General features: G+C 37.3%; 1 protein-coding gene across 1 annotated transcript in view; it reads left to right on the top strand.

The window, feature by feature from the left end:
- The window catches only part of LOC103516269 (homeobox protein homothorax-like), a gene marked incomplete at both ends in the record, with an annotated part of 58256 nt that extends 31523 nt beyond the window's left edge, over positions 1 to 26733 (top strand). Inside the window, 2 exons of the mRNA XM_008481232.1 lie at positions 11940 to 12088; positions 26658 to 26733. Of these exons, the coding sequence (XP_008479454.1) occupies positions 11940 to 12088; positions 26658 to 26733 (225 nt within the window). The remainder of the gene's footprint in view (positions 1 to 11939; positions 12089 to 26657) is intronic.
- Positions 26734 to 27319: the final 586 nt, after the last annotated feature.

Here is a 27319-nt window from a genome sequence, read left to right as displayed (position 1 = left end):
ACTTTCTCAAATTTAATAATTTCCTTTCATTGTATGATATATGCAACAAAAAAAAAAAAAAAAAAAAAAAAAAAAAAAAAAAACTGTAAAGCTCTCAAGGATTGACCTCCTTGATCTGCTGATTCACTTCTTGAGAGGCCCCACCACCCAGTCACCCCACAGCAGCTTCGACACTGTTTATTCCTACACACACATACACATTATAATCGAATTTCCAAAACAAAGCAAAAGCATTCCACCCACCCCCTCCCCTCCCACATAACTTTCACATTATCCTGTTTGCATATGAGTCATTTACCCTAACCCTCCCCTATACCTCTCCATCCTAAAGCCGTGGGGTGGGGGGATACAAGCTATTATCCGAGAAAGAATAACAAATACACACGACTTGATCTATGTTTGTTCTGTCCCTCCTAAACTTGAAGGCATACTCGTATGTTGGGTAGGATGCCTTTATCTGTCTGCGAGATCTATTTCATTTTGTGCGTTCTTTTGTTTCTCAGCTCATAAAATGGTTACTATCCTCGAAATGTCATTTATTTTCTATGAGCCTCATGATATTACCATATCAAACCATTTGAAATAATAACAAAATTGAGATCATTCGGCGCTAGTTGTCTCACAATATCATTTTCCTGTCTCTTAGTTACAATGAACATCATCATCATCATCCTGCTACTCGTGCTCGTACGTATATTCCCCACATATTTCACTAGAACGCCCGTACGCCCTCCTTCATTCCGCTAATCCAATCCGCTACACGGCACCTGTTACAACGGAAACATTTTCACCATGGATGTATTTGCCATTGCCCCCTTCCCTTCACATTTTAAACTTTTAAAAGATACGCTTACTCGCAGGTTACAACCATCCACCATTACTAGTATTACGCTATTGCAGAAATAGAAACCATTGGGCAGGGTAACCCAAATAGTTTGCTATTTCATCAAATGAATGATTATTTTTCTCTGGGTTTCAACATGGAAAAATTATAGACATAGGTGTGGCAAGCATTGTTACAAAACTTTACCCATATAGTTAGTTAGTTTAGTTACACAATTACCAATGTGAAATCCGTAAAACAAACCATATAATCCAAATATTAAAACTAATATTGTTGTTAATATCGGTGAGTTTCTTTATACTTGCCGTGTCGAGAGGTAAATAAATAACATCCAATATCCAATAGATTGGCTAATTATTGTGGTGAACTTATTTTATTCTCTCTTTTAATGCCTGCAAGGAGTTTTCAATCTCACGATTCTTATTAGCCGTTTTTATACCGACCATTATGAAACATATGAAAATCAAACTCTTTTGCTGCAGAGATTTTGAAATCATTGATGGTTGCGATATGAGCCATAACGCCATATTGTTTCTTGTGGTATTCCAGATTCCTTTTTGCTTACGATTTGAGTCATTTGAAGCAATATGCTGTTTTAGATTCCTTCTTGGTTTTTGTTGTTTTTTTCTTAAGCTGTCTTCGTATTGTTTGTGTGTATATTTTATATTTTCTTTCTTATTTGTGCATATTTTATTCCAAATTTGAGGTTGGAGCTTACTCATCTCCATCTAATAGCCAATAGCTCATCCCCTGCTTTATTCACACCCTGTCGTGTACTGTCTCTGCCAATGGAGTTAGAGCGGTACAAGGTGTAGGAAAAACAAAAACAATACTCGGAGAAATCCCGAACCTGACTGATTTATTGTGTTTTTATTCGACAGAAAGGATTCAAGTCAGAGAAAAGTTTCAATTCCCTTGATGAACAATGGAAGTAACAGCTGAAGATACTCCTAAAACCCATTGCCTCAATTGCAAACAGGGAACGAACTACAACGGCTCATGGAATCATCTGTCGAAGCCGGCGTAATCTGAAAGTAAACAACACTAATGACATGCAAGCCTTGGAACCGATTTAATTGAGAAAACGCGTTCTGGATTCTATAATGAACTTGTTGCTTCAATTCACGCGGAGCGAAGTAACGGGGAATAAAATAAACTACTGTAATAATAATGATGATATGTACACGGGTATGTTCGGTACTTTGGTGTTAAAATGTGTAACATAACTTTGTATTACATCATTTACATTTAGGTACATCACTATTGTTTTTATATGGACAAATCAAAAAGGGATTTAGCTAAAAATGATCATCTGACGACTGTTAAGATCTTATCACTAACATGTCTTCTCTGCCTGAGGCAACACTTTGAGGTTTAAGTTAATCCAAACAGATTAATTGGTTAATCCCAGCGGCGATTGAGCTATAGGAAGACCATTTGTGAGTTCAAATTCTAAATTTTGCCACAACAGTTCATGCAAAAAAGCTCACTTTGAGGCCTATGTGTAGAGGCAAACAGCCCTAAAGTATGGATTGATCTTATACGATTCTTTGCCTCAACAAAGTTTGTAGCCTGTCCCATTCTCTCATTTCTGCAGTACAAAGCCTTTTCCTAATCAAAATTTCCTATTTCCAAAATATGTTTTCTTGTCCACCCTAGGACTGAACAAGGGAAGGCAAAAGTAATTTTATGTAATGAATTTTAAAATGGATCACTATACTGAAATATGCGCGCGAGGGAGGAGGTATGGGGGGGAGCTCTTCGCACCCATTTTCCCTTAAACCCCACAATGTCCCCCCACCCACCCCTACTATCAGTGCCGGCAACACTGTTTCCCCCACCCTACCCTATCTCTTATCACCTTATGACTCAATATCATGACCTGGCATTTTTTTTTTTACAATTTTGTTTTGTCATGATGTTCTCAGTTCATTTTCACAAACAGGTATAGGGACGTATAAAAACAGTCTTCCCCCTTTTTTGGTCGCTTAATTTGTTGTTTTATATGGACGGTTCGCTGTTTACACTTCTCTGCTGGTCTGGCATCGATATTGGCTCGCAACTCATGTGATAGGTGGATATTATATTCGCGTACAGTGTCAGCCATCATTGCCATAATCTTGATCCAAACCGGTTTATTTTGGCCTTTCGCTCTTCCAGCAAGAGCTTGACGGTAATGGCCAGAAAAGTTGTTCCTACAAATGGACAATTCAGTTCAATTCATTTCTTTAACTGATAAATAACAGATACACAAAGGTGTTTTTTCGCAGTTGCTATCTGCCTTCTAGCACTAGTTATTCTTCAGAGATTGGCATTGATTGTTTTGGTATATGGTGGGCATTATCACTTGTCCATCCTGCAGCATTTTACAAATTTCCAAGAGAGGTTTTCTTCTTCGTCAATTTCTATGCAACAATCACACTTTGAAACACCATGTGCACCGAAAGGATCAAGCGAAGAATTTTATTTTAAACTTGCAATGCTAATTATAAGACGATTCTATCAATTGCTTCGGTCTGTTGTGTTATCTCGGGATGTATTTTATTCAAGTTGGTTTCGAAAAGCTCAGCATTGTCAGACCTATAAGGATGTTTTACATATCATATTTATAATTATGGTCATCAAGTCCTGTCCTATTACGCAGGATTATAAGTGTTGTCCTTAATCTCTGTGCTCTTGTTCAGATAGTTAATTTTCATTTTATGTAAATTCCATGTTGAACTCTTCTCAAAGCTTGTTTAAGGTTCATAAGATCAGGACACATTTAGATTTCAAATTCCATGTTGCCCTATATGATGGACACTGGTTTCTTTCGATTCTGATATTTTCGTAATTCCTAGTATGTATAATCAATTTATGACCAGCAAGGAGCACATTATTTAGATGGGTTTTTTACTTTCTATTTTTTTCGCACCCAAGCACGGGGCTAACCGCAATCGGCTCGTTTTGAAATGAAGTTAATATCTCTGTTGAGGCCAGTCACACCTTTCACACTTAACATGCTAATGTGGCTCCATTAATGGGCTCTTGTAGTTCTTTATTTAACGTCTTGCTTTGTTTTAATTAGTTGCGAATGAATTATTCAATAATACACCATAGTACACGATACAAATAATGTTCCACTATTCAACTTTTAATGTTCACTACCTATGATTGCTATGAAAATTGCATGATGGAATTTCTTAGGTATTGCTATAATCTCGTAGGTATCGCATAGAGATTCCTGGTGGTCAAGATTCCTTTTGACCTTTACTGATTCAAGGAGACACGCGTCTTGTAGTTAGAAGGTCTCGAGTTCATCACCCATCGGAGGAACAGAGTTGCCTAAAGGTGCGTCTACACTAGAGAGCACCGAAGTCGATCGATGTCGATGTAGAGTAGGTAATATCAAAGGATTTTGGTGTAGAGGGAAAAAATATTTTGTGTGGACGATATTGACCATTGTGTAAACGCTGCTTAAAGATCTCCAGAGTTCCCTTTTGCAAAGCTCATTTTTTCCAAGTCTCGAGAAAACCTCAAGTCCAACTAAAAAAAAAAAAGTGAAAAGGGAGAAATACTTGGACCCCCTTACTGATTCAAGGAGACACGCGTCTTGTAGTTAGAAGGTCTCGAGTTCATCACCCATCGGAGGAACAGAGTTGCCTAAAGGTGCGTCCACACTAGAGAGCACCAAAGTCGATCGATGTCGATGAACCCATGTAGAGTAGGTAATATCAAAGGATTTTGGTGTAGAGGGAAAAAATATTTTGTGTGGACAATATTGACCATTGTGTAAACGCTGCTTAAAGATCTCCAGAGTTCCCTTTTGCAAAGCTCATTTTTTTCAAAGTCTCGAGAAAACCTCAAGTCCAACTAAAAAAAAAAGTGAAAAGGGAGAAATACTTGGACCCCTGAACCCTTCTGATATGGAAAATTTTATATGCAGACTTTCTGAACCACAAGAAAAATATAAAAACCTTAAATGTCCTCGTTTGAGGGTAGGTGGGGAGGTCATATTGTGAAAACAGAATGGAGTGCAATGTCGTATAGCAGCCTTCTCCTCTGTCCTGTGTCGTAAAGATTGCATCTCAAATCCCAAAAGGCCCCGGCTTTATTGTTATTTATATTTCTTTTCCTCTCTCCCCCCCGTACACGAGTGCCCTTGTGTGGACCTTTTCCGTATTATGATACGTCTTTATGTGCGTTGAATGGTAAAAACAAAGGCCTGCTTGACTTTCCCCACTTTGACGGTCATTTCATAGCTGACTTTTTCTGCTGAACCTTCCAGGCTAGTATTGTCCAAGGTAGTGACAACACTTTTTTCCTCTCCGAAAGCTCCAACCGTTTCTACAATAGCATTGATCACGTTCTCTTTGAGATCAAAAAGTCATCGTATATTCCATTTCATTATTATTGACGTTTGTTGTTAGGTTGGTAGTTACCTGGTTACTAATTCGATCTGACGTTGGTACTCGCCCTAATAACATTTCTCTCATTTCAAGTTGGCGGCTATGTCGAAATGACTTCTCAATGTTGCAAAACATCATAATTATAATTTCTCTGGCAAAAGTTTATAATGAGCGTCAATATGTAAGATCCTGAGGTGTAGCTTGTCAAGTACTTTTGTTGTAAGGACTCTTACCAGGGTGTCGTGCCCTTAGAGCTTGGGTTTTGTTAGCAATAAGGTTTGCCTCTTGAGGGAGGGGTTGTTTAAATTAATACATTCTGTAATGTACTTGTGTGTTTGGAATTTATTAGTGCCTAAAGAAGTCTATAGTTCAAATAATTTTTCCAAAGAAGAAAGAAGCACATTGTGCTCTCAGAGCTCGGGTTTTGAGAGTAAAGGTTTGTCTCTTGAGGGAGGGGTTCTTGTAATTAATACATTCTGTAATAGGTATAGTTAAATGTTTAGAATTTAATAGTGCCTAAAAAAGTCTTTATTTCAAATATGTAATATTTCAAAAGAAGAAAGAAACACAACAAAAAAAGACTCGCGGGAAAGAAAAGTATGTACTTACTTCGAATATAATGCTGTGTTCTGTGTACACCAACGGGGGAAAAAAAAAAAAAAAAAAAAAAAAAAAAAAAAACAAAAACAAAACACACAAGGTTTTGTATGTGTATTTAAATTAAGAAAATACCTACCTATAGCGTAAACAATGGAAACGGATTAGAAAGAGATAAATCTACCGGAGCGAGCGAGAGAGCGATATCAATTTTCAAAATGGAGTAGGGAAACGTGCCTGGGGGTTTGTTTTGTCTTTCTGGAAGATTTTTTCCTTCTCTCTCGCACTCTCTCTTTTCTTCAGGAGTGGCTGGAGAAAAACAAAAACCACACATTGATGGTTGCGATATGAGCCATAACGCCATATTGTTTCTTGTGGTATTCCAGATTCCTTTTTGCTTACGATTTGAGTCATTTGAAGCTATATGCTGTTTTAGATTCCTTCTTGGTTTTTGATGTTTTTTTTTTTAAGCTGTCTTCGTATTGTTTGTGTGCATATTTTATATTTTCTTTCTTATTTGTGCATATTTTATTTCAAAATTTGAGGTTGGAGCTTACTCACTGTCAGTAGCATCTTGATAGTCAATTTCCCCTACTCGGAAATTCCCTGAAGAATCCCAGGGAAAAAACTCAATCCTTTTTTTCCATTTTCTTTCACATATTTTTTTGCATATCACCTCTTCTATCACTTTTATCATAAGGGTGGTGAAGGAGGGGTGATTCCTTTGGGGCCTTTTTTCTTCCTTATTGTATCTCAATTTTCCATTTTCTTCACAAGTTAGACGACCGATAAATCACTAAAATGGGTGATTCCCGTCTCTCCGACCCCCCTAAAACCCAAATTCAATAGAAAACAAAGCAGGAAACCACTTTACCTATCTCTTGCATTATTGTTGAGGAAAGCCTTGTTTGGAGGGAAACCAGATTTATTTTATTTCCTCGTTGACAGATTTGGCTTACACCTCTGGGGCACTCGAGGGCTATAAACCTCGCCATGTCTTCAACTGCTCGTTATTATGTTTTGACAGGTTTTTATTCAGTTTTTTCCACCACTTTTTTCATGCAATGATTATGTATGACTGAATTATCCTAGAGATATGTGAGGAAAGCCTTGTTTGGAGGGAAACCAGATTTATTTTATTTCCTCGTTGACAGATTTGGCTTACACCTCTGGGGCACTCGAGGGCTGTAAACCTCGCCATGTCTTCAACTGCTCGTTATTACGTTTTGACAGGTTTTTATTCAGTTTTTTCCACCACTTTGTTCATGCTATGATTATGTATGACTGAATTATCCTAGAGATATTGGGGTATTGTAAAAGTGTAATAGTTTGTATACTTTTTTGTTGCTATGAATGATTACAAGTTATATGAACCTGGGAGTTGTATATCATAAGTGTAGTTAAACTATGGTATATCGTCTGTCAGGTCGGCTCTAATACTCACGCATAGTCGCATACCGTTTCACATTTCTAGCTCTCTTGTTGTTCATTCATCAAAAGGTTCTACCTAATTAACCACAGCGTGGATAGGCTGGGAACTTCTGGCTCGGTACAGTTCGAAATTCTCCAAAAGTGTAATAGTTTGTATACTTTTTTGTTGCTATGAATGATTACAAGTTATATGAACCTGGGAGTTGTATATCATAAGTATGTACTTGTGTGTTTGGAATTTATTAGTGCCTAAAGAAGTCTATAGTTCAAATAATTTTTCCAAAGAAGAAAGAAGCACAAAAAAAAGAAGAATCGCGGGAAAGGAAAGAACTTACTTCGGATAAGATGAAGTGTTTTGCGTACACCAACTGTGATAACACGGAACCTTTACCAGCGTCTGAAGATGTAAAGATGGTTTCTTCATACATGACTTGGTAAAGTTGCTTGGATACTCATTTGAATAGTTCATAATTAACCGAGAGGTGCAATGTAAATGCTGCCAGAGCTATTTCTATTTTATCGTTCATAAGTTGACTATTTTGATGTGCCGACATCATTGTCATGCAGGAGTATATAGCACTCGTACCGCGGTACATTTCATTGTTGTGTATCGCCTTCACCTTCTCTTGCACTTTTCATCATTCTCTCTATTTCTTTTATAATTTTATATTCAAGGATATCAAATTGCGTATGTATGTTACGTATACGTGTATAGATTTATGACATTAATTTGTACTTGTCACTCTGTAATAGGAGAGGTTTTTATACAATGCCGTACATAGTTATTGGCGATGGCACGCATGGCTCATCGTAAAATCAGAATATCTAAAACGACTGGATTATCATTGAGATCTATTAAGGTCTTACTGATTGGAGACTTTGACCCGCACTGTAGCATCGTGTGTGTCAACACCTCTAAAATTTAGTTGATATCACCTCTAGAAGGATATGCTGGTTGCAGGCTTATTGTTAATTAAATCAGCAAATTAAAACTGATCTAGCAAACTGTACTCCAGGAATAATTCTGCTATTGTAAAAAATAATGCTTACTGGGAGGTCGAAGTCAGTCAAGAGTCAACTTCTTGATGTGAACCTAACTGTAGATTAAGTACTTCTTGTAGTACCTAGTACTGGTCATATCAAATTAGCTTTTCAGCTGGGTCAGATAGTCAGATACAAGAGTTCAAACCAGGTAGAACAGATTTTGCAGCAGCAAGACAGAGATTGTTTATTGCAATAAAGAGTCAACTTCTTGATGTGAACCTAACTGTAGATTAAGTACTTCTTGTAGTACCTAGTACTGGTCATATCAAATTAGCTTTTCAGCAGGGTCAGATAGCCAGATACAAGAGTTCAAACCAGGTACAACAGATTTTGCAGCAGCAAGACAGAGATTGTTTATTGCAATCATTCATCATAACGTTGTTCATCATTTGAATATTGAGGTAGTCTTATGCCAATAACAAACATTTCATTATTTGTGCAAGAACTGTTTTCTGCTAAGAAGTGCATTGGTTAGAATATCTGCATGATTTATCATTTGCAATCAGGTTTAATTTGTCAAGAATTATTTCACTCAATAGTTTATTAATAAGAGTGGAAGTGCACCGAAGTAATAGGCACTTTCTCAGTCATGGATTACATTAGAAGGTACAATTTCCATCACATTACACAAAATGTGTGTTTAATTAATGGAACACATTTGTCAATGTTTGAACGCTAACACTCTTTCTGTCTGATAATTCTTCATTTGTTTGCTTGGTTGCTAAAACACAAGGATGGTTACTATCTTCTACAATACTTCTGTGTCTCGGATTTGCATTCATGTGAATCTGTTGAATTAGCAGCGTGCCGAGTCTATTCCATGTGTTCACATCTGATTAACCTTAGTTCTACTTCCCCATTAAAATAGACCAGGTACCTATATTTTGTTCCCCAAATATGTAGAGTGTAGACTGAGTAATGAGTATAATAACGTGAAATTGGAAACAAACATTGCCTATTTCCTTTAATGAGTAGTTCACTTGTATCGTTCCCTGTTTGCAATTGAGGCAATGGGTTTTAGGAGTATCTTCAGCTGTTACTTCCATTGTTCATCAAGGGAATTGAAACTTTTCCCTGACTTAAATCCTTTCTGTCGAATAAAAACACAATAAATCAGTCAGGTTCGGGATTTCTCCGAGTATTGTTTTTGTTTTTCCTATACCTTGTACCGCTCTAACTCCATTGGCAGAGACAGTACACGACAGGGTGTGAATAAAGCAGGGGATGAGCTATTGGCTATTAGATGGATCTTCTTGGTAGATATTACACTGATTTCAAATGGGCTCATATTAATTGGGTAGGTAAGTTTAAGTTCTTTAACTGTTGAGTCAGCAGACTATATATACATATCTTTTTTTTTTAATGCAAATCGCCCAAATGCCATTCGAAAAAATCTCAATTTTATTTTAGAACTTGTCATTTGAATCAAATTCCGGGCATGGATTTCAATTTACTCGGTATGCCATGTCATAAAGAAGATGAGGAGGGGGAGGGAGAGAGGAGGAGATACTTTGAATTTGAAATGCGTATCTCTTTTCTCTCTCTTTGAAATGATATTAATTAACCCAAACTTGCTACTTACTAAGCTCACAGTTCTTAAGCCCATACAATACAATGGCACAGCCTAACCAAGTACGAGCACCTGGGACCCCAAACGCTCTTCAAAATTCAAAATGTCTTCCTGTTCAGATTCCCTCTCTCTTTCTCTCCCCTTTCTCCTCGTCTCTATCTCTCTTCCTCCTCTTTCTCCTTTTCGTGATGGGGTCGGGTGAGGGTGTAGATGTAAATGGGTTACAAGTGCATCCAAGTGAAACTTGAGCTTTCATTTTGGATTCCCCCCAAGATTCTTCGGGTTTGAAAGTTCGGGGACGGGATCTCAATTTCCATTACATTTCCTGAGTATAAGGAACATCCCATCTCTTGTGTGTAAGCCTAGCTGGGAATGTTGTACAATATTTCACGTTTCCTATGACGATGACGGGAATATTTCATGTATAAGTTTGTACATAGCTACCCAGCCTTTATTCTTTCTTATCTATTCAAATTTTTTAATCTAAAAGTCAACAACCATTGCTGCAGTCTTTTTTTGCCGTGGCTTATTTTATTTCTTCCCTCACAACTCTCGTCTCTCGTTCCCTGAAGACTATTTTTAGCACAAGACCCATGTTGTTTTATGTTCTAGTTGAGCATGACTTGATCTATGTTTGTTCTGTCCCTCCTAAACTTGAAGGCATACTCGTATGTTGGGTAGGATGCCTTTATCTGTCTGCGAGATCTAGTTCATTTTGTTCATTCTTTTGTTTCTCAGCTCATAAAATGGTTACTATCCTCGAAATATCATTTATTTTCTATGAGCCTCATGATATTACCATATCAAACCATTTGAAATACTAACAAAATTGAGATCATTCGGCGCTAGTTGTCTCACAATATCATTTTTCTGTCTCTTAGCTCTTAGTTACAATAAACATCATCATCATCCTGTTCCTCGTGCTCGTACATATATTCCCCTTGTTTTTTTTTTTTTTTTTTTTTTTTTTTTTTGTCTTTCCTATCTCTCTCCCTCTCCCTCCATCTCTGGTCTTCTCTTCCTTGTTGTCTCCTTAGAGTCCTAGTGCGTGGTCTTCTTTTAGTTTTCCTTCCATCATAATTTTCTCTTATCTCGACGCTGACGCTGTTATCTATCTCGACGCTGTTATCGCGCGACGTCGTGTCCTGAAGACTCTGTGATGGGGTTTCTTGTTTCACAGGGAGTCGTCGAGTTAGAAGACTATTTCCATGGGTGAAGGGGGGATTTCTTGTAAACAAAAAATTTAAAGTAAAAAACCATGTAAAAATTGACGGTAGGATATGTATTTTTGGGCTGTGATTTTTCTCCTAAAAATGTAATTTGGGTATTTTCATTCATACTTCCCCATAACTTGGTTTTATGAAACCTTCCTGCCTACACCACCTCGGAACTGGGTGAGGACTTATTTTTCCTCAGCTTCGTGAGGACAATGGAGTAGCTACTTTAATCAAGTCGCGTCGCGCGACGTCGTGTCCTGAAGACTCTGTGATGGGGTTTCTTGTTTCACAGGGAGTCGTCGAGTTAGAAGACTATTTCCATGGGTGAGGGGGGGGATTTCTTGTAAACAAAAAAGTTAAAGTAAAAAACCATGTAAAAATTGACGGTAGGATATGTATTTTTGGACTGTGATTTTTCTCCTAAAATTGTAATTTGGGTATTTTCATTCATACTTTCCCATATCTTGGTTTTATGAAACCTTCCTGCCTACACCACCTTGGAACTGGGTGAGGACTCATTTTTCCTCAGCTTTGTGAGGACAATCAAGTCGCAACCAGTGGAAATTGATTGCAAAGGAGGCACTTAGTAATGCTGTGATGTCCACAAAAGTTGTGAAAAAACTCTGGTTTACCATAAAGAATTCATGATTTGATATGAACTTTGTGACGTGGAAATTGATTGCAAAGGAGGCACTTAGTAATGCTGTGATGTCCACAAAAGTTGTGAAAAAACTCTGGTTTACCATAAAGAATTCAAGATTTTATAAGAACTTTGTGAAGTTCCTTAACCAGCTAATCATGCCCAGTGTGTTATTAATATTGTACCCTGTTTGTGTTTCTGTTGGCAGGCGATGCTAGTAATGCCAGTATAGGTAGTGGCGAAGGGACGGGGGAAGAAGACGACGACAATAGCGGGAAGAAGAACCAGAAGAAGCGCGGCATCTTTCCCAAGGTGGCAACCAATATCCTAAGAGCGTGGCTGTTTCAACATCTAACGGTAAGTCAAATCATTCTTCCTTTCATTCCTTAAAAAAGGAACAGCAATCATTATTCCTATTTATTAATTTTCATTATTTCTCTAAGTTAGAAACTGGTGGTGGCAAAATACAATTAAAGACCTCAGAGGAAATAAAATGCATCTACCATTTAACCTACATAATATCCTAAGAGCGTGGCTGTTTCAACATCTAACGGTAAGTCAAATCATTCTTCCTTTCATTCCTTAAAAAAGGAACAGCAATCATTTTTCCTATTTATTAATTTTCATTATTTCTCCAAGTTAGAAACTGGTGGTGGCAAAATACAATTAAAGACCTCAGAGGAAATAAAATGCATCTACCATTTAACCTACATAGTGAAAATGGTGAAGAGTTAGTGGGAATGAAAAGGAAAAAAAAAAAAAACAAAAAAACACACGAGGTTTTGTATGTGTATTTAAATTAAGAAAATACCTACCTATAGCGTAAACAATGGAAACGGATTAGAAAGAGATAAATCTACCGGAGCGAGCGAGAGAGCGATATCAATTTTCAAAATGGAGTAGGGAAACGTGCCTGGGGGTTTGTTTTGTCTTTCTGGAAGATTTTTTCCTTCTCTCTCGCACTCTCTCTTTTCTTCAGGAGTGGCTGGAGAAAGGGGTGCAAACAATTTATTCTAAAGGAAATTTGCAAGAAAAACAAAAACCACACGGACAGAATGTTTGAGCAATTTCTACAAAAGCCGCCGCTCAATCGCTTTGTGTTTCTCGAAAGCTAAAATTAAAGAGAAAGTTCTGAATGGGAAAACAGAGAGACGAAAGAGAATGAAAATAAAGAAAAACAAAAGAGAGAATGGAGGAAATAAAGAAACGAGAGAGAGAGAGACGAGGAGAAAGGGATGAGAGAGATATGGTAAGAAAGGGGAGAGAAAGTTGGACCCCCGAACCCTTCTGATATGGAAAATTTTATATGCAGACTTTCTGAACCACAAGAAAAATATAAAAACCTTAAATGTCCTCGTTTGAGGGTAGGTGGGGAGGTCATATTGTGAAAACAGAATGGAGTGCAATGTCGTATAGCAGCCTTCTCCTCTGTCCTGTGTCGTAAAGATTGCATCTCAAATCCCAAAAGGCCCCGGCTTTATTGTTATTTATATTTCTTTTCCTCGCCTTCTCCTCTGTCCTGTGTCGTAAAGATTGCATCTCAAATCCCAAAAGGCCCCGGCTTTATTGTTATTTATATTTCTTTTCCTCTCCCAGTTGATATGACCAGTACTAGGTACTACAAGAAGTACTTAATCTACAGTTAGGTTCACATCAAGAAGTTGACTCTTGACTGACTTCGACCCCCCAGTAAGCATTGTTTTTTCTTTTCGTGATGGGGTCGGGTGAGGGTGTAGATGTAAATGGGTTACAAGTGCATCCAAGTGAAACTTGAGCTTTCATTTTGGATTTATTTTTTACAATAGCAGAATTATTCCTGGAGTACAGTTTGCTAGATCAGTTTTAATTTGCTGATTTAATTAACAATAAGCCTGCAACCAGCATATCCCATACAATTAATAAAAATCATGGCAGCAGCAAGGAAGCAATTCAATTGTTAGCATTAACTTGAAGCCTTGGACTTAATTTGTGCAATTAAAACAATAAGGAAACAACAAGCCTTGTTCTATCCGCCTAGATCAACATTACATACACCAACAGAATGAACACAAATAACTCAACCACATAAACACATACATCATGCTTATTATAATATTTTAAATTGTAGAATAAAATGTATTGATCACGTAATTATTGAACTTGGAAAGGACATTCTAGTGACGCCACTGTGCAAGTCTTGTTTAAACATGCTGATCTTACAAGAAAGACAAATAACTCAACCACATAAACACATACATCATGCTTATTATAATATTTTAAATTGTAGAATAAAATGTATTGATCACGTAATTATTGGACTTGGAAAGGACATTCTTGCTTGAAGTGCTAGTGACGCCACTGTGCAAGTCTTGTTTAAACATGCTGATCTTACAAGAAAGAAAGCGATTGAACCATTTGTCTGATGAACATCGTATGCAAAGGTTGAACCGCCACTTCCAAATCCATTTCTTTAACTTTGTCAAAAAAATATGATTATCCATCATTCTCCGTTACAATAACCATTTTAACTTTATCACTTCCTAATTCTTCCGTCACAAGGGTTTGTCATATAGTTCAACCAGTGGTATCATATCTTGACCATCTTGTCGTAGGGTTTTGGTTGTTCCATCTCAATTCGGTTCGCTGTTTACACTTCTCTGCTGGTCTGGCATCGATATTGGCTCGCAACTCATGTGATAGGTGGATATTATATTCGCGTACAGTGTCAGCCATCATTGCCATAATCTTGATCCAAACCGGTTTATTTTGGCCTTTCGCTCTTCCAGCAAGAGCTTGACGGTAATGGCCAGAAAAGTTGTTCCTACAAATGGACAATTCAGTTCAATTCATTTCTTTAACTGATAAATAACAGATACACAAAGGTGTTTTTTCGCAGTTGCTATCTGCCTTCTAGCACTAGTTATTCTTCAGAGATTGGCATTGATTGTTTTGGTATATGGTGGGCATTATCACTTGTCCATCCTGCAGCATTTTACAAATTTCCAAGAGAGGTTTTCTTCTTCGTCAATTTCTATGCAACAATCACACTTTGAAACACCATGTGCACCGAAAGGATCAAGCGAAGAATTTTATTTTAAACTTGCAATGCTAATTATAAGACGATTCTATCAATTGCTTCGGTCTGTTGTGTTATCTCGGGATGTATTTTATTCAAGTTGGTTTCGAAAAGCTCAGCATTGTCAGACCTATAAGGATGTTTTACACATCATATTTATAATTATGGTCATCAAAACATATTTCACTAGAACGCCCGTACGCCCTCCTTCATTCCGCTAATCCAATCCGCTACACGGCACCTGTTACAACGGAAACATTTTCACCATGGATGTATTTGCCATTGCCCCCTTCCCTTCACATTTTAAACTTTTAAAAGATACGCTTACTCGCAGGTTACAACCATCCACCATTATTGTGTTTTAATAACTTTTAGACACAAATGGTGCCGGTGTTCGTGATCTTTCCTACCTTTCAGGACCTTCTTTTTTTGAACGCGAGGGGAAATGTAGTGCCTTGTGCTGAAAATAAATGGGAAAGGCTTGACAAAAATACATAGGCTTCTGGAAAAGAGTCAACACACAATAAAATGATATGCAGATATTTTATAATAATGATCACAGTGAACGCCTTATTTTGATTAGATTTCGGTGAAGCGAACATTTCAATCTATTAAAGCTCGTAGATTAACTTGAACGTTCAAAGGTTAGATTAGTACCAAGATGAACACTATAGGAAATTTACATAAAGAAATTATCACCAAGAAACTAATTGGTACAAATCATGGGCTTCAGATCCTCGTGAGTTACCTTGAGATTCTTGGAGTGTTCAGAGCAACGTGACAATTTGTTTGGTGAGAAGAAAGATTCAATCCAAAGATAAAAGGTGCAGAGCGTAGACCGAATGGAACTCTCCGTAGTCTGCAAAGTCATGTACCTTATGAGAGAATCTTTCCACAGAACTGGTAACAATGTTAGCTAAGTTCTCAATGATGGATGTTGTATTGTTCTGGGTGCCTGGGTGAATTATTCTTTTGATTTAGTGTTTACGAATGTGAGATATAATGGTGTTGGAGGTGAAATGACTGGAGAAATAGTGTTCCTGGATTATTACAGGATTCTGATCTGTTCTTCATTTGACAACTATGGTATATCGTCTGTCAGGTCGGCTCTAATACTCACGCATAGTCGCATACCGTTTCACATTTCTAGCTCTCTTGTTGTTCATTCATCAAAAGGTTCTACCTAATTAACCACAGCGTGGATAGGCTGGGAACTTCTGGCTCGGTACAGTTCGAAATTCTCCATTTCTCTCTCGGCAGTTTCAGGTTGATTCTAATGCATTCAATTGATCGTTAACTCTTCCTCTAGTTCTCTACCTGATCCTGATGTGACAAATATAGAAATGATCGGCGACAATTGTATGCCATCAAAGCGCTCATTATTTTCTAATAAAAAGAATATCTGAACTCCGGTATCTAGCGCAGTGGTTTCCAAACAATTGTCGGATTTGTTTCAACTCCGGAATCTTTAAAAGTAACAACTACATATTCATATCGCTTACGGGACATTTGGAATTGAAACTTTTCTTTTCATGGAACTTATTGGTATACGACAATAATGTTTATTAACAAGTTCCTACTAGCCCAATCCAATCTCATAGTAGCTTAGCATGATCAATTAGCCGCGCTTTTTCCGCCTTATCTACCCCAATCATATTTCAGGGAATCTTAAGCATCTCTTTTTGAGAACCTCTTAAACCAGAGAGAACCTCTGTTCATAGCTGACTTTTTCTGCTGAACCTTCCAGGCTAGTATTGTCCAAGGTAGTGACAACACTTTTTTCCTCTCCGAAAGCTCCAACCATTTCTACAATAGCATTGATCACGTTCTCTTTGAGATCAAAACGTCATCGTATATTCCATTTCATTATTATTGACGTTTGTTGTTAGGTTGGTAGTTACCTGGTTACTAATTCGATCTGACGTTGGTACTCGCCCAGAACCTCTAGGGATAGCGCTGTTGATTAACAATTCCCATTTGAATTCAGTTTCGTCTTCCTGTTTGTACAATAGCCCGGAGTGTATTCCATCTCTCTGTTTCTAAACCAAATGCTAGATAGGGAACTAGACTTGTGCTAGCTTCGGCCAGGGCTGGGCATTAGTTTTTGGATCCTGGTAAATACCTATCGCTCGATAAATAATCTCTATAATTGATTTTCTTCAAAAAATGTTGTCTTCCATTTGAATATGAATATCAGAATGTTTGGACAAAAAACTTGGAGTTCTAATGGAGTCTTCAGTATGAATGTCAACACGTGCTAAATTACGGATGAATTTCTTGGTGAAAAAACGTCAAGGTCAGGAGCTTTTTTCTGAACGTGTTGTATCTTATTGTCATTTTCTTTTGAAATTTGGCTGCCAATACAACTTTCGTCTACTGTGTCATCTTTTGAATTAATCGCAATCGTCTTTATCTTATGTGTCAATATTTTTACTGCTAATTGATTACCAGAATCATAAACTCTACCAGTTTCAGAAGTATCCACCATTATTGTGTTTTAATAACTTTTAGACACAAATGGTGCCGGTGTTCGTGATCTTTCCTACCTTTCAGGACCTTCATCCACCATTATTGTGTTTTAATAACTTTTAGACACAAATGGTGCCGGTGTTCGTGATCTTTCCTACCTTTCAGGACCTTCTTTTTTTTTGAACGCGAGGGGAAATGTAGTGCCTTGTGCTGAAAATAAATGGGAAAGGCTTGACAAAAATACATAGGCTTCTGGAAAAGAGTCAACACACAATAAAATGATATGCAGATATTTTATAATAATGATCACAGTGAACGCCTTATTTTGATTAGATTTCGGTGAAGCGAACATTTCAATCTATTAAAGCTCGTAGATTAACTTGAACGTTCAAAGGTTAGATTAGTACCAAGATGAACACTATAGGAAATTTACATAAAGAAATTATCACCAAGAAACTAATTGGTACAAATCATGGGCTTCAGATCCTCGTGAGTTACCTTGAGATTCTTGGAGTGTTCAGAGCAACGTGACAATTTGTTTGGTGAGAAGAAAGATTCAATCCAAAGATAAAAGGTGCAGAGCGTAGACCGAATGGAACTCTCCGTAGTCTGCAAAGTCATGTACCTTATGAGAGAATCTTTCCACAGAACTGGTAACAATGTTAGCTAAGTTCTCAATGATGGATGTTGTATTGTTCTGGGTGCCTGGGTGAATTATTCTTTTGATTTAGTGTTTACGAATGTGAGATATAATGGTGTTGGAGGTGAAATGACTGGAGAAATAGTGTTCCTGGATTATTACAGGATTCTGATCTGTTCTTCATTTGACAACTATGGTATACTCATCGTCAGTAGCATCTTGATAGTCAATTTCCCCTACTCGGAAATTCCCTGAAGAATCCCAGGGAAAAAACTCAATCCTTTTTTCCATTTTCTTTCACATATTTTTTTGCATATCACCTCTTCTATCACTTTTATCACAACTATGGTATATCGTCTGTCAGGTCGGCTCTAATACTCACGCATAGTCGCATACCGTTTCACATTTCTAGCTCTCTTGTTGTTCATTTATCAAAAGGTTCTACCTAATTAACCACAGCGTGGATAGGCTGGGAACTTCTGGCTCGGTACAGTTCGAAATTCTCAATTTCTCTCTCGGCAGTTTCAGGTTGATTCTAATGCATTCAATTGATCGTTAACTCTTCCTCTAGTTCTCTACCTGATCCTGATGTGACAAATATAGAAATGATCGGCGACAATTGTATGCCATCAAAGCGCTCATTATTTTCTAATAAAAAGAATATCTGAACTCCGGTATCTAGCGCAGTGGTTTCCAAACAATTGTCGGATTTGTTTCAACTCCGGAATCTTTAAAAGTAACAACTACATATTCATTTCGCTTACGGGACATTTGGAATTGAAGCTTTTCTTTTCATGGAACTTATTGGTTATCGACAGTAATGTTTATTAACAAGTTCCTGCTATCTCAATCCAATCTCATAGTAGCTTAGCATGATCAATTAGCCGCGCTTTTTCCGCCTTACCTACCCCAATCATATTTCAGGGAATTTTAAGCATCTCTTTTTGAGAACCTCTCAAACCAGAGAGAACCTCTAGGGATAGCGCTCTCCCCCCCGTACACGAGTGCCCTTGTGTGGACCTTTTCCGTATTATGATACGTCTTTATGTGCGTTGAATGGTAAAAACAAAGGCCTGCTTGACTTTCCCCACTTTGACGGTCATTTCATAGCTGACTTTTTCTGCTGAACCTTCCAGGCTAGTATTGTCCAAGGTAGTGACAACACTTTTTTCCTCTCCGAAAGCTCCAACCGTTTCTACAATAGCATTGATCACGTTCTCTTTGAGATCAAAAAGGGAACTAGACTTGTGCTAGCTTCGGCCAGGGCTGGGCATTAGTTTTTGGATCCTGGTAAATACCTATCGCTCGATAAATAATCTCTACATATAGGTAATTGATTTTTTTCAAATGGTTGTCTTCCATTTGGATATGAATGTCAGAATGTTTGTACAAAAAACTTGGAGTTCTAATGGAGTCTTCAGTATGAATGTCAACACGTGCTAAATTACGGATATTATTAGATATTAGTGCTTTATTTAGACTGTCGAATTAGGACATGTAGTCCCATTATCTCAACAGTTTAATATTGCACCACTTTATTTCCACGGATGAATTTCTTGGTGAAAAAACGTCAAGGTCAGGAGGTTTTTTCTGAACGTGTTGTATCTTATTGTCATTATCTATTGAAATTTGGCTGCATTTGGCGAAATACAACTTTCGTCTAATGTGTCATCTTTTGAATTAATCGCAATCGTCTTTATCTTATGTGTCAATATTTTTGCTGCTTAATTCATTACCAGAATCATAAACTCTACCAGTTTCAGAAGTATGTTCATCATCATCATCTGTCAGATGAGTGTTAGAACTATTCGGATCCATCATCATCATCATCATCATCATCATCATCATCATCATCATCATCATCATCATCATCATCATCATCATCATCATCATCATCATCTGTCAGATGAGTGTTAGAACTATTCGGATCATCTTTAATCTTTAATACCTCATGCCGAGCCTGATTATCGTCCCATGTCTTCTGTCGGATTCTAGCGTGGGAAAGCATGTCAGTTTTTTCATTTCACAATTTGTTATTCTCCACAAATGCAAAAAGCCAGCATTTTCCTGGGACTTTAGTCCCGTCACATCGATGACTATTGAACCGAACACGCTGAATTCCTCTGAGAATTCTTAACTCCTCATCCAGAAATAGGTAGGGGGCTTCCTACGAGTGAGTGCATTTTCCATAGAAATTTGTCAACTTTCAAATGCTTGTTCCAACTTGCTTTCCAAAAGGAGGAAAAAGTACAACTCCAGTACTATCTAGTGAACAATGTTGCTCAAAATTGATGCGGTATTGACTGACATTCCTAGCAAGTATTGTCAGTAATATAATACTGGAAAACACAGGAGAAGAGATACAAAAGTTCATAAACAAGACGGCCATATTTTCCAGAAAGTTCTTGCTCAGGAATACCTACGCAGAATAGACATTCCTAGCAAGTATTGTCAGTAATATAATACTGGAAAACACAGGAGAAGAGATACAAAAGTTCATAAACAAGACGGCCATATTTTTCAGAAAGTTCTTGCTCAGGAATACCTACGCAGAATACTGTGCTTATGAAAAGGAAGAGAGAAAAAACTGATGAAGTTTTATGAATATTTGGCATTTTTCTTTCTAAAATATGCGAGCAACTCTTTCCCTTCAGTCAAGCATACCATCGCGTCTTCACAAATTTTAATACTGCGAAAAATGAAGGAAGAGAGAAAAAACTGATGAAGTTTTATGAATATTTGGCATTTTTCTTTCTAAAATATGCGAGCAACTCTTTCCCTTCAGTCAAACATACCATCGCGTCTTCACAAATTTTAATACTGCGAAAAATATTTTTTAATTTAATGAAAAATAACAATTTTCCTTTCGCAGAGAGAAGGAGTAGAAAAAAAACGAACCAAGTTTCCTCTGCATTATTAAATCCTTTAAGATTGTCCCTCCCTCTTCTCGCATCATCGTAAACTTAAAAGTTAAGTGAAATTAATCCTTAATGTTCTGCTGCTTTCATTTCACAGTTACGCCTTCCTTCGTCTTCCTTGGTTTCCAATGTTTATTCAGAATATCTCCACCGCCACCAAAGCCTTTCTTCTTTTGTTTATATTAAATTTCCTCCTCTACCCCAGTGATGTTCACGATGAAATGTGCTGAATGGGAGAATGATACTATCCACCATGTTCGGAGGAGATATTTCACGACGCTTGTCTTAGGATTTATCTTGGATATTTTACACGACATACACGTGCAGTAGACTTCATATTGAAATACACACCACAGTAGACTGGAAGACCAGTGTTGATCTGACCAATCTGAGCCAGAACACCACTCGTCCGATGGTGAACCTCTGATGTAGACGAAAAAAGACGCACATCCGACAAATAGACAAATTTATACACAAGTTGACTAGAAGGCGAACAATTACGAGCAATAAGCTCAACGCAGATCTCATAGAAACATCAAGTTTGGCAACTTTTGACAGGTTTACGAGAAAATCAAAAAAATCTCAAAATTTCGTTTCTAGGTCTATTACCTGAGAACCTCGCTCTAATAACAGACCTAGCTGACGTTAATAAATCTATTTCTGATATCTAATAGGCAATTATGATTGGTCGTAATCACACACACCTGTTCCTCTTATGGGTGATGTGTGTGGCGATAGTTTACACCCTTGGGGCGTCCTCATAATTCACAATACCATTCTTCCAATTCTTGCGGTTTTCTCACCGAATCTTCACAAAACCCTTACTTTTCTTGTCAGAGAAGAAATAGTAAATCAAAAAGAATCAACCCGAACCTTACCTTTGGGTGCGTTTGGGATTCTTCTCTCAAGCCTTCCTTGACCGAAATTAGGAAACTACGTTACTACACATTGAAACAGTCTGCAAAAGACTACTGGAACCTTTCATAAACTCGGAAGGAGCACCACGACCTTTGTGTCAAATATCTCTGACAACACTAATTCGAAAGGTAGCCTATAGAATTATTTAAAAACAACAAATTGACAAGAAACACTCAACAACCATTGCAACCAGACATATGAGCATGTACATATAACCAGAACCAGACAACCATTTATTCCTAGCCCAGGTAATAAATTAAAGCTATAATCAGTATCGACAGTACATTAATTCTCAGGCGGAATTCAATATGAAAATCAGTTGAATGGGATGGGACAAGGGATACATAATTAAATCCTAATAATCAATGATTTAATTTCAAGTGGAGTTGATTGGAATAAGAAGTTGGGGTCATAAATAAAAAGTAAAAAATCCAAGAGAACACTCAAGTAAGTTGGTTGAAAAATTCAACTTGAGTACAAACAGGCTATTACATATTCACAAATTAGGGAGGCATAGTAGGGCCATGGCTCACCGCTGAATGTGATAATATTTACTTTAATGAGTTAGAGTACACCCATTATATTTTAGCTTTTTTATATACATATAGGTATTTCTGAAAGTCCTATTTTTTGTCTGATCTGATGGTAAGAAAAATACAATTTATTACAATCTCTATGTGCTTCATGTATAAGAGATGGAAATGTGTTTCCGGTATATCCTCAACTTTCGAATGAAATTGACTTGGATCTGAGGAAAGCTCAGTGTCGTTGAATATTCAGATGAATTTCTTTTCTTTTTCAATATAAAATCCTCTCACACAGCGACAGCGTAAACCCCAGGGTTCCTGGAATACATGGGGTTAATGATTTTAACAATAAATAAACGATTAGGATAAAGTTCAACTTGTAAACAAACCTTGGAGTAAGGAAAAACATAAACCAATAAGAGAAGAGGTACCTATATCTCACATCGGGAATCTTATTTATTTCTTTTTGTACTCAAGCACAAAATTAATGACAGTAAAAATCGAAAAAAGAAACAGACGAATTTTTCAAAACAGCACATTACTCGATCATTATTCACAGATGTTTTATTTTCATAGCATGAAAATAAAATTATTTTTGAGTATTTATCACCTGAGAGAGAAAATCCTCTTTTCCAATTTCCATATTGATTTCTATTTTAATACCTCTTTCATCAATACATTCCACATTTATTGATCTCGTATCGTTCCATCAACCTTGTTTATTCTTCTGCTTTCTTTACATGCCATTTCTTTACTGATCTCTTTTCTAACTCATCCAAATTTTAGGCTCACTTGGAGTAGCTCGTCATGGTAGAGGTAAAGGTTCCAATATCAAGGGGGGAAGGGGGTGGGAAATGTTTAGAAAGAAAAAAGAACTTTACGAGATGTTTTATGATGTTTGAAAGTTCCTCGAATTGAACAATAAAACCTCCTGGAATTGATTTCTAAATTGTTTTTATATTTAGCAGCTCAGTGGTTGTCCCGGAGATTTTATTGGTCGGGAAATGGTCTTGTTTTTTTTATGATCTACTACGATGGAGCTGAGGTGATCTCATTATTAAAGTATAAATGTTTTTTAAGGTGGAACAAAATGGGATTTGTGATGAACTTTTTTTATGTACCCTACCTACAAAATGGAAGTCATGTTTTTGAATTTCAGTTTTGGTTTAGAATGGGTGCTGAATAAAATATTTGGTTTAGAGTTTATTTGTTCAAATTCGTACTTCACCTATTTCCTTTGTTATTGTTATCTTCGTCCATGTAGAACCATTTCCCTTGCGAGCTCAGGAATGTTCCGGACATTCACATAAATCTTCGATTTTCGTTTTACCTTTTTTTTTAAAAAAAGTTTTCTTTCGAGAAATTTGTAGAGAGAAAAAACTTTCTTTTTTTTTTACTAACAAAAATGTTCCAAGGTAGAGGAAAAGTTAAGAAAGTCAATTGAAATTCAGGGCTCTCTTGAGGATTTAAAAAACGGAAATTTCCTTCCTTTCCAAGGTAGAGGAAAAGTTAAGAAAGTCAATTGAAATTCAGGGCTCTCTTGAGGATTTAAAAAACGGAAATTTCCTTCCTAAAAAAAACTCACCTTGTAGCTTAGGCTATGTTCTGCACGGTTTATCTCCTATAAGATATTCCACAGGATTACCAGCATCATCTTAGCAAGATGCTATTACATTTGAGTTTATTGAAACTTGATTACTTTTCCCCGTGCTTGTCACTCGTGAACAAAACCACGAATACATTTTCAAATGTCTTTTATTATCTCCTATAAGATATTCCACAAGATTACCAGCATCATCTTAGCAAGATGCTATTACATTTGAGTTTATTGAAACTTGATTACTTTTTCCCCGTGCTTGTCACTCGTGAACAAAACCACGAATACATTTCCAAATGTCTTTACTTTTACTTTTTCCCCGTTTTTCTCAACACCTGATGTCTTTTCTCTGTGTTTTGCGTGGGAGTTTTTCTTCTTGTTGGCATTTGTCTTGAACACATCCTTCATTTTCTTTTCATACTTGACTTCAGATGTAAATTTGATCAAATGCTTTTGCCTTTCCAACATTGTCAACATTTTCTCTTTGGTGAGGCACATTTTCATCGCATCTTATCTGTTGTATAGTTTCTGTTGGATATACTCGCACTTGTTGTAGTTTTCATGTCTTCATATGGTGGATGGTTGTGCATTATTTTGGCAGCTTCTACCTTGATGAGGTGTGTTCAGTGCATCATAACCACCTTGACGTTCTCCATTGTTTCATTGACCTTCCTCCCATTACTTTAATACATAATAATGTACTTGTCCAGCCGTTTCCAAACTATCCACAGCTGAATATGCCCCAACTGCAATTTCACAAATATCTGACTGATTGTTTTACAATTTTACCAATTTCGAAGGTTTTTCTTCGGTCTTCAAAGTTCGTTTTCGTTCTTTTCAATTTTTGAGCCATCACCAAAGAGATGGATGGCTCTTTTCAAATTCCTTGTAACTTGTAAGAATGGATTTTTTCGCCCAACAAACGAGTTTTTTTTACGTTTTTTTCTTCTTTCTTTTTTTACATTATTTAGCAGCTTTTTCAAACTACAAGTAGGTAGTTTCTTTTAAGAATTCACAATTTATAGGAAAATTTTCAATGGCATTCACATTTGGCTGTTCTGGCTGGTCTGGCTATGTCCTGGGTTGCAGTCTCCACACATTGAGTACGTCCGTTGTATGTTCGGCGTTGGGTGTCGTCACTCCCCCATACTTTTGATTAATGTTGTCAGTGTGTTTTGTTTTCTCTCTGTTCTGTTGAGTTTTTTTTGTCTATTTTAATATTTTCAATTGTTTCTCCTCGTGATTTTGTTTTTTATTTCTGCTATGGTCTATGAATTTCAATCTGCATAATGTGCGAACGTTTTCAGTATCATTGTTGTTGTTGTTGTTTTTAATGTTTCTGAAATTTTCAAACTTGCTACGAAGAGAGATTTGGGAGACAGCGAGATTCTATGTTGTTGTTTGTATTTCATTCGTTTTTCTGACTCTTCATATGTACAGGGGGGGTGAATTAGGAGCATCCACCCCCCTATACATTACTGTTTGGACTCTTGGGCCCCTTTCAATAAGATCCTGGGACAGGACCTGAGATGGGAACCATGGAACTTTTATCATCCTATCACAGACATATCTGTCGACATAACCATGTACATAGACATACTTTGCCATGTATCTATGTTCAACCCTCCCCCCCTGAAGGGTAGGGAGGGGGTAATTTATATCCGCGGGGGGGCACGCGTTATTCAGCCGCCTGATCAAACACAGATAGAAGAGAGAGAGAGAGGAGAAGGAGGAGGGGGGGGAGAATTTCTCCTCGGAATAATAATTAGTGTTTCGTGGTCGTGAATAAGTTACCTTTTTTTAAAATGCGCCCTCTCCCTTTCTTCCCCTCATTTTCCCCAGTCCCTGACTCTTGATGTTGCCCTCCTGGACGGTATCACATACGGTGGTGTATTTATACGTGTTTATATAGTAGTATATGAGTGATACCGTTAGCTGTGTGCTTTTTATGTTTGAAAGTTCGACGACAAACTACCCTGCCTGAATACCGACTAAAATCTGCTTAGGTGTTTTTAGTGACGGGGTCTTTTACCCTCCAGTTCGGCGTGTAAGCTACCGCGTCTTCTTCACATGGACCCTCACCCAGCCACCAAGATTTACCACCTTGAAAAAATGCAAAAATTCTCTATAATAAGCAATCTTACACGCTCGCAAGCGTGGCAATGTTAACGTGCCTACAATCTTAACATCACAAATCCACACACCATTGTTACAATTGTACAGACTACAATTGTACATTGTACTACGGTTAGGTTCATTTGAAGCGTGTGCCCGCGTTCGATATCCTGACATGTCAATCAATAACTTTTGTGTGGAGCAACCTTTCATTTTCACCAACACGTACGCAAAACAAACACTGCCTACCTTGTGTTTTTCTGTGCTTTGAGTTTTGAAAACCCTTTCCTTTTTTCCTCTCCTACCCTCCTCCTCCCTCTCTTTCAGTCACAAATGTAATGACAAGAAGTTAGTTTGTGTATGAATAATCTAGGCGTCTGAATCATGTATTTGCAAACGTGTAATCAACGTTTAATATTTGTAACTAAATAATTATATCAGATTCGAAAAAAGTCAGCTTTTTGAGATTGACAAAAACCTATCCTCAAAGCGAACACTTCTCACTCCTTGTGCAGAAAATTCCTGTGTGAATGAGTTACTGGATTCGAATCCTGCAATCTTCGAAATCACCAACAATGCCAAACATCAGCCATTATACTAAAGCGCTGAGTTTTTGTTTCTGTACTGAATGCGTTTCTCATTGTACCTAATAAGTACAAATTAAACTTATATTTTGTCTGATTACAGCATCCTTACCCTTCCGAAACCAAAAAACAATTAGCTCTAAGAATACGGGACCTGACGCATATGCAACTAACAATTGGTAAGTACATCCCCTTAAAGTTAAATACCAAGTCTAATACTGTGGTCCTTCTATTAAACAACCTGTATCAACGATTCTTGACATATATATGGGACTAATACCCTGTATACCCTCTCATTTGCACTTACCCCTTACCTTTACACACAAAACTCTTTTTTCTTTCCGCCGAAAAAACCTAAACCCATCTTCACCAAACAAAGCGGAAAAGTGGAAAAACAATAAAAAAAAAAAAAAAATAAAAAAAAAAAAAAAAAAAAAATAAGCCGATAAAAAAAAGAAGAAGACGCACAAAATCAACCCACATAAATTGATGTCAACATCGTAAAAAAATGCAGCCAAAAAACTCCCTCCGAAGGAAAAAATTTCGGGAGAAGAGGGAAAAAACAGCAAAAGGGAGAGACTACAAGTTTACAAATGCAGGCAGGGCTGGAGGGAGTTTTCTGCCAGGGGGCTGATTTATTGCCCCGGGAAAGGGAAGAGAGGGGAGGGATTATAAATCACCCTACAATGTCCCCCTCAGTGTGAACTAGGTCAGTGAATTTTTTCTCCTAACCCGCCGCTTGTACGGGAGCCTTGGCATTGCTGC

Source organism: Diaphorina citri, unplaced genomic scaffold (genome assembly GCF_000475195.1).
Source record: "Diaphorina citri unplaced genomic scaffold, Diaci psyllid genome assembly version 1.1 scaffold1531, whole genome shotgun sequence".
Taxonomy (NCBI): domain Eukaryota; kingdom Metazoa; phylum Arthropoda; class Insecta; order Hemiptera; family Psyllidae; genus Diaphorina; species Diaphorina citri.
Note: the sequence above shows the minus strand (reverse complement) of the source record. Positions and strands in the feature narration are given on the sequence as shown.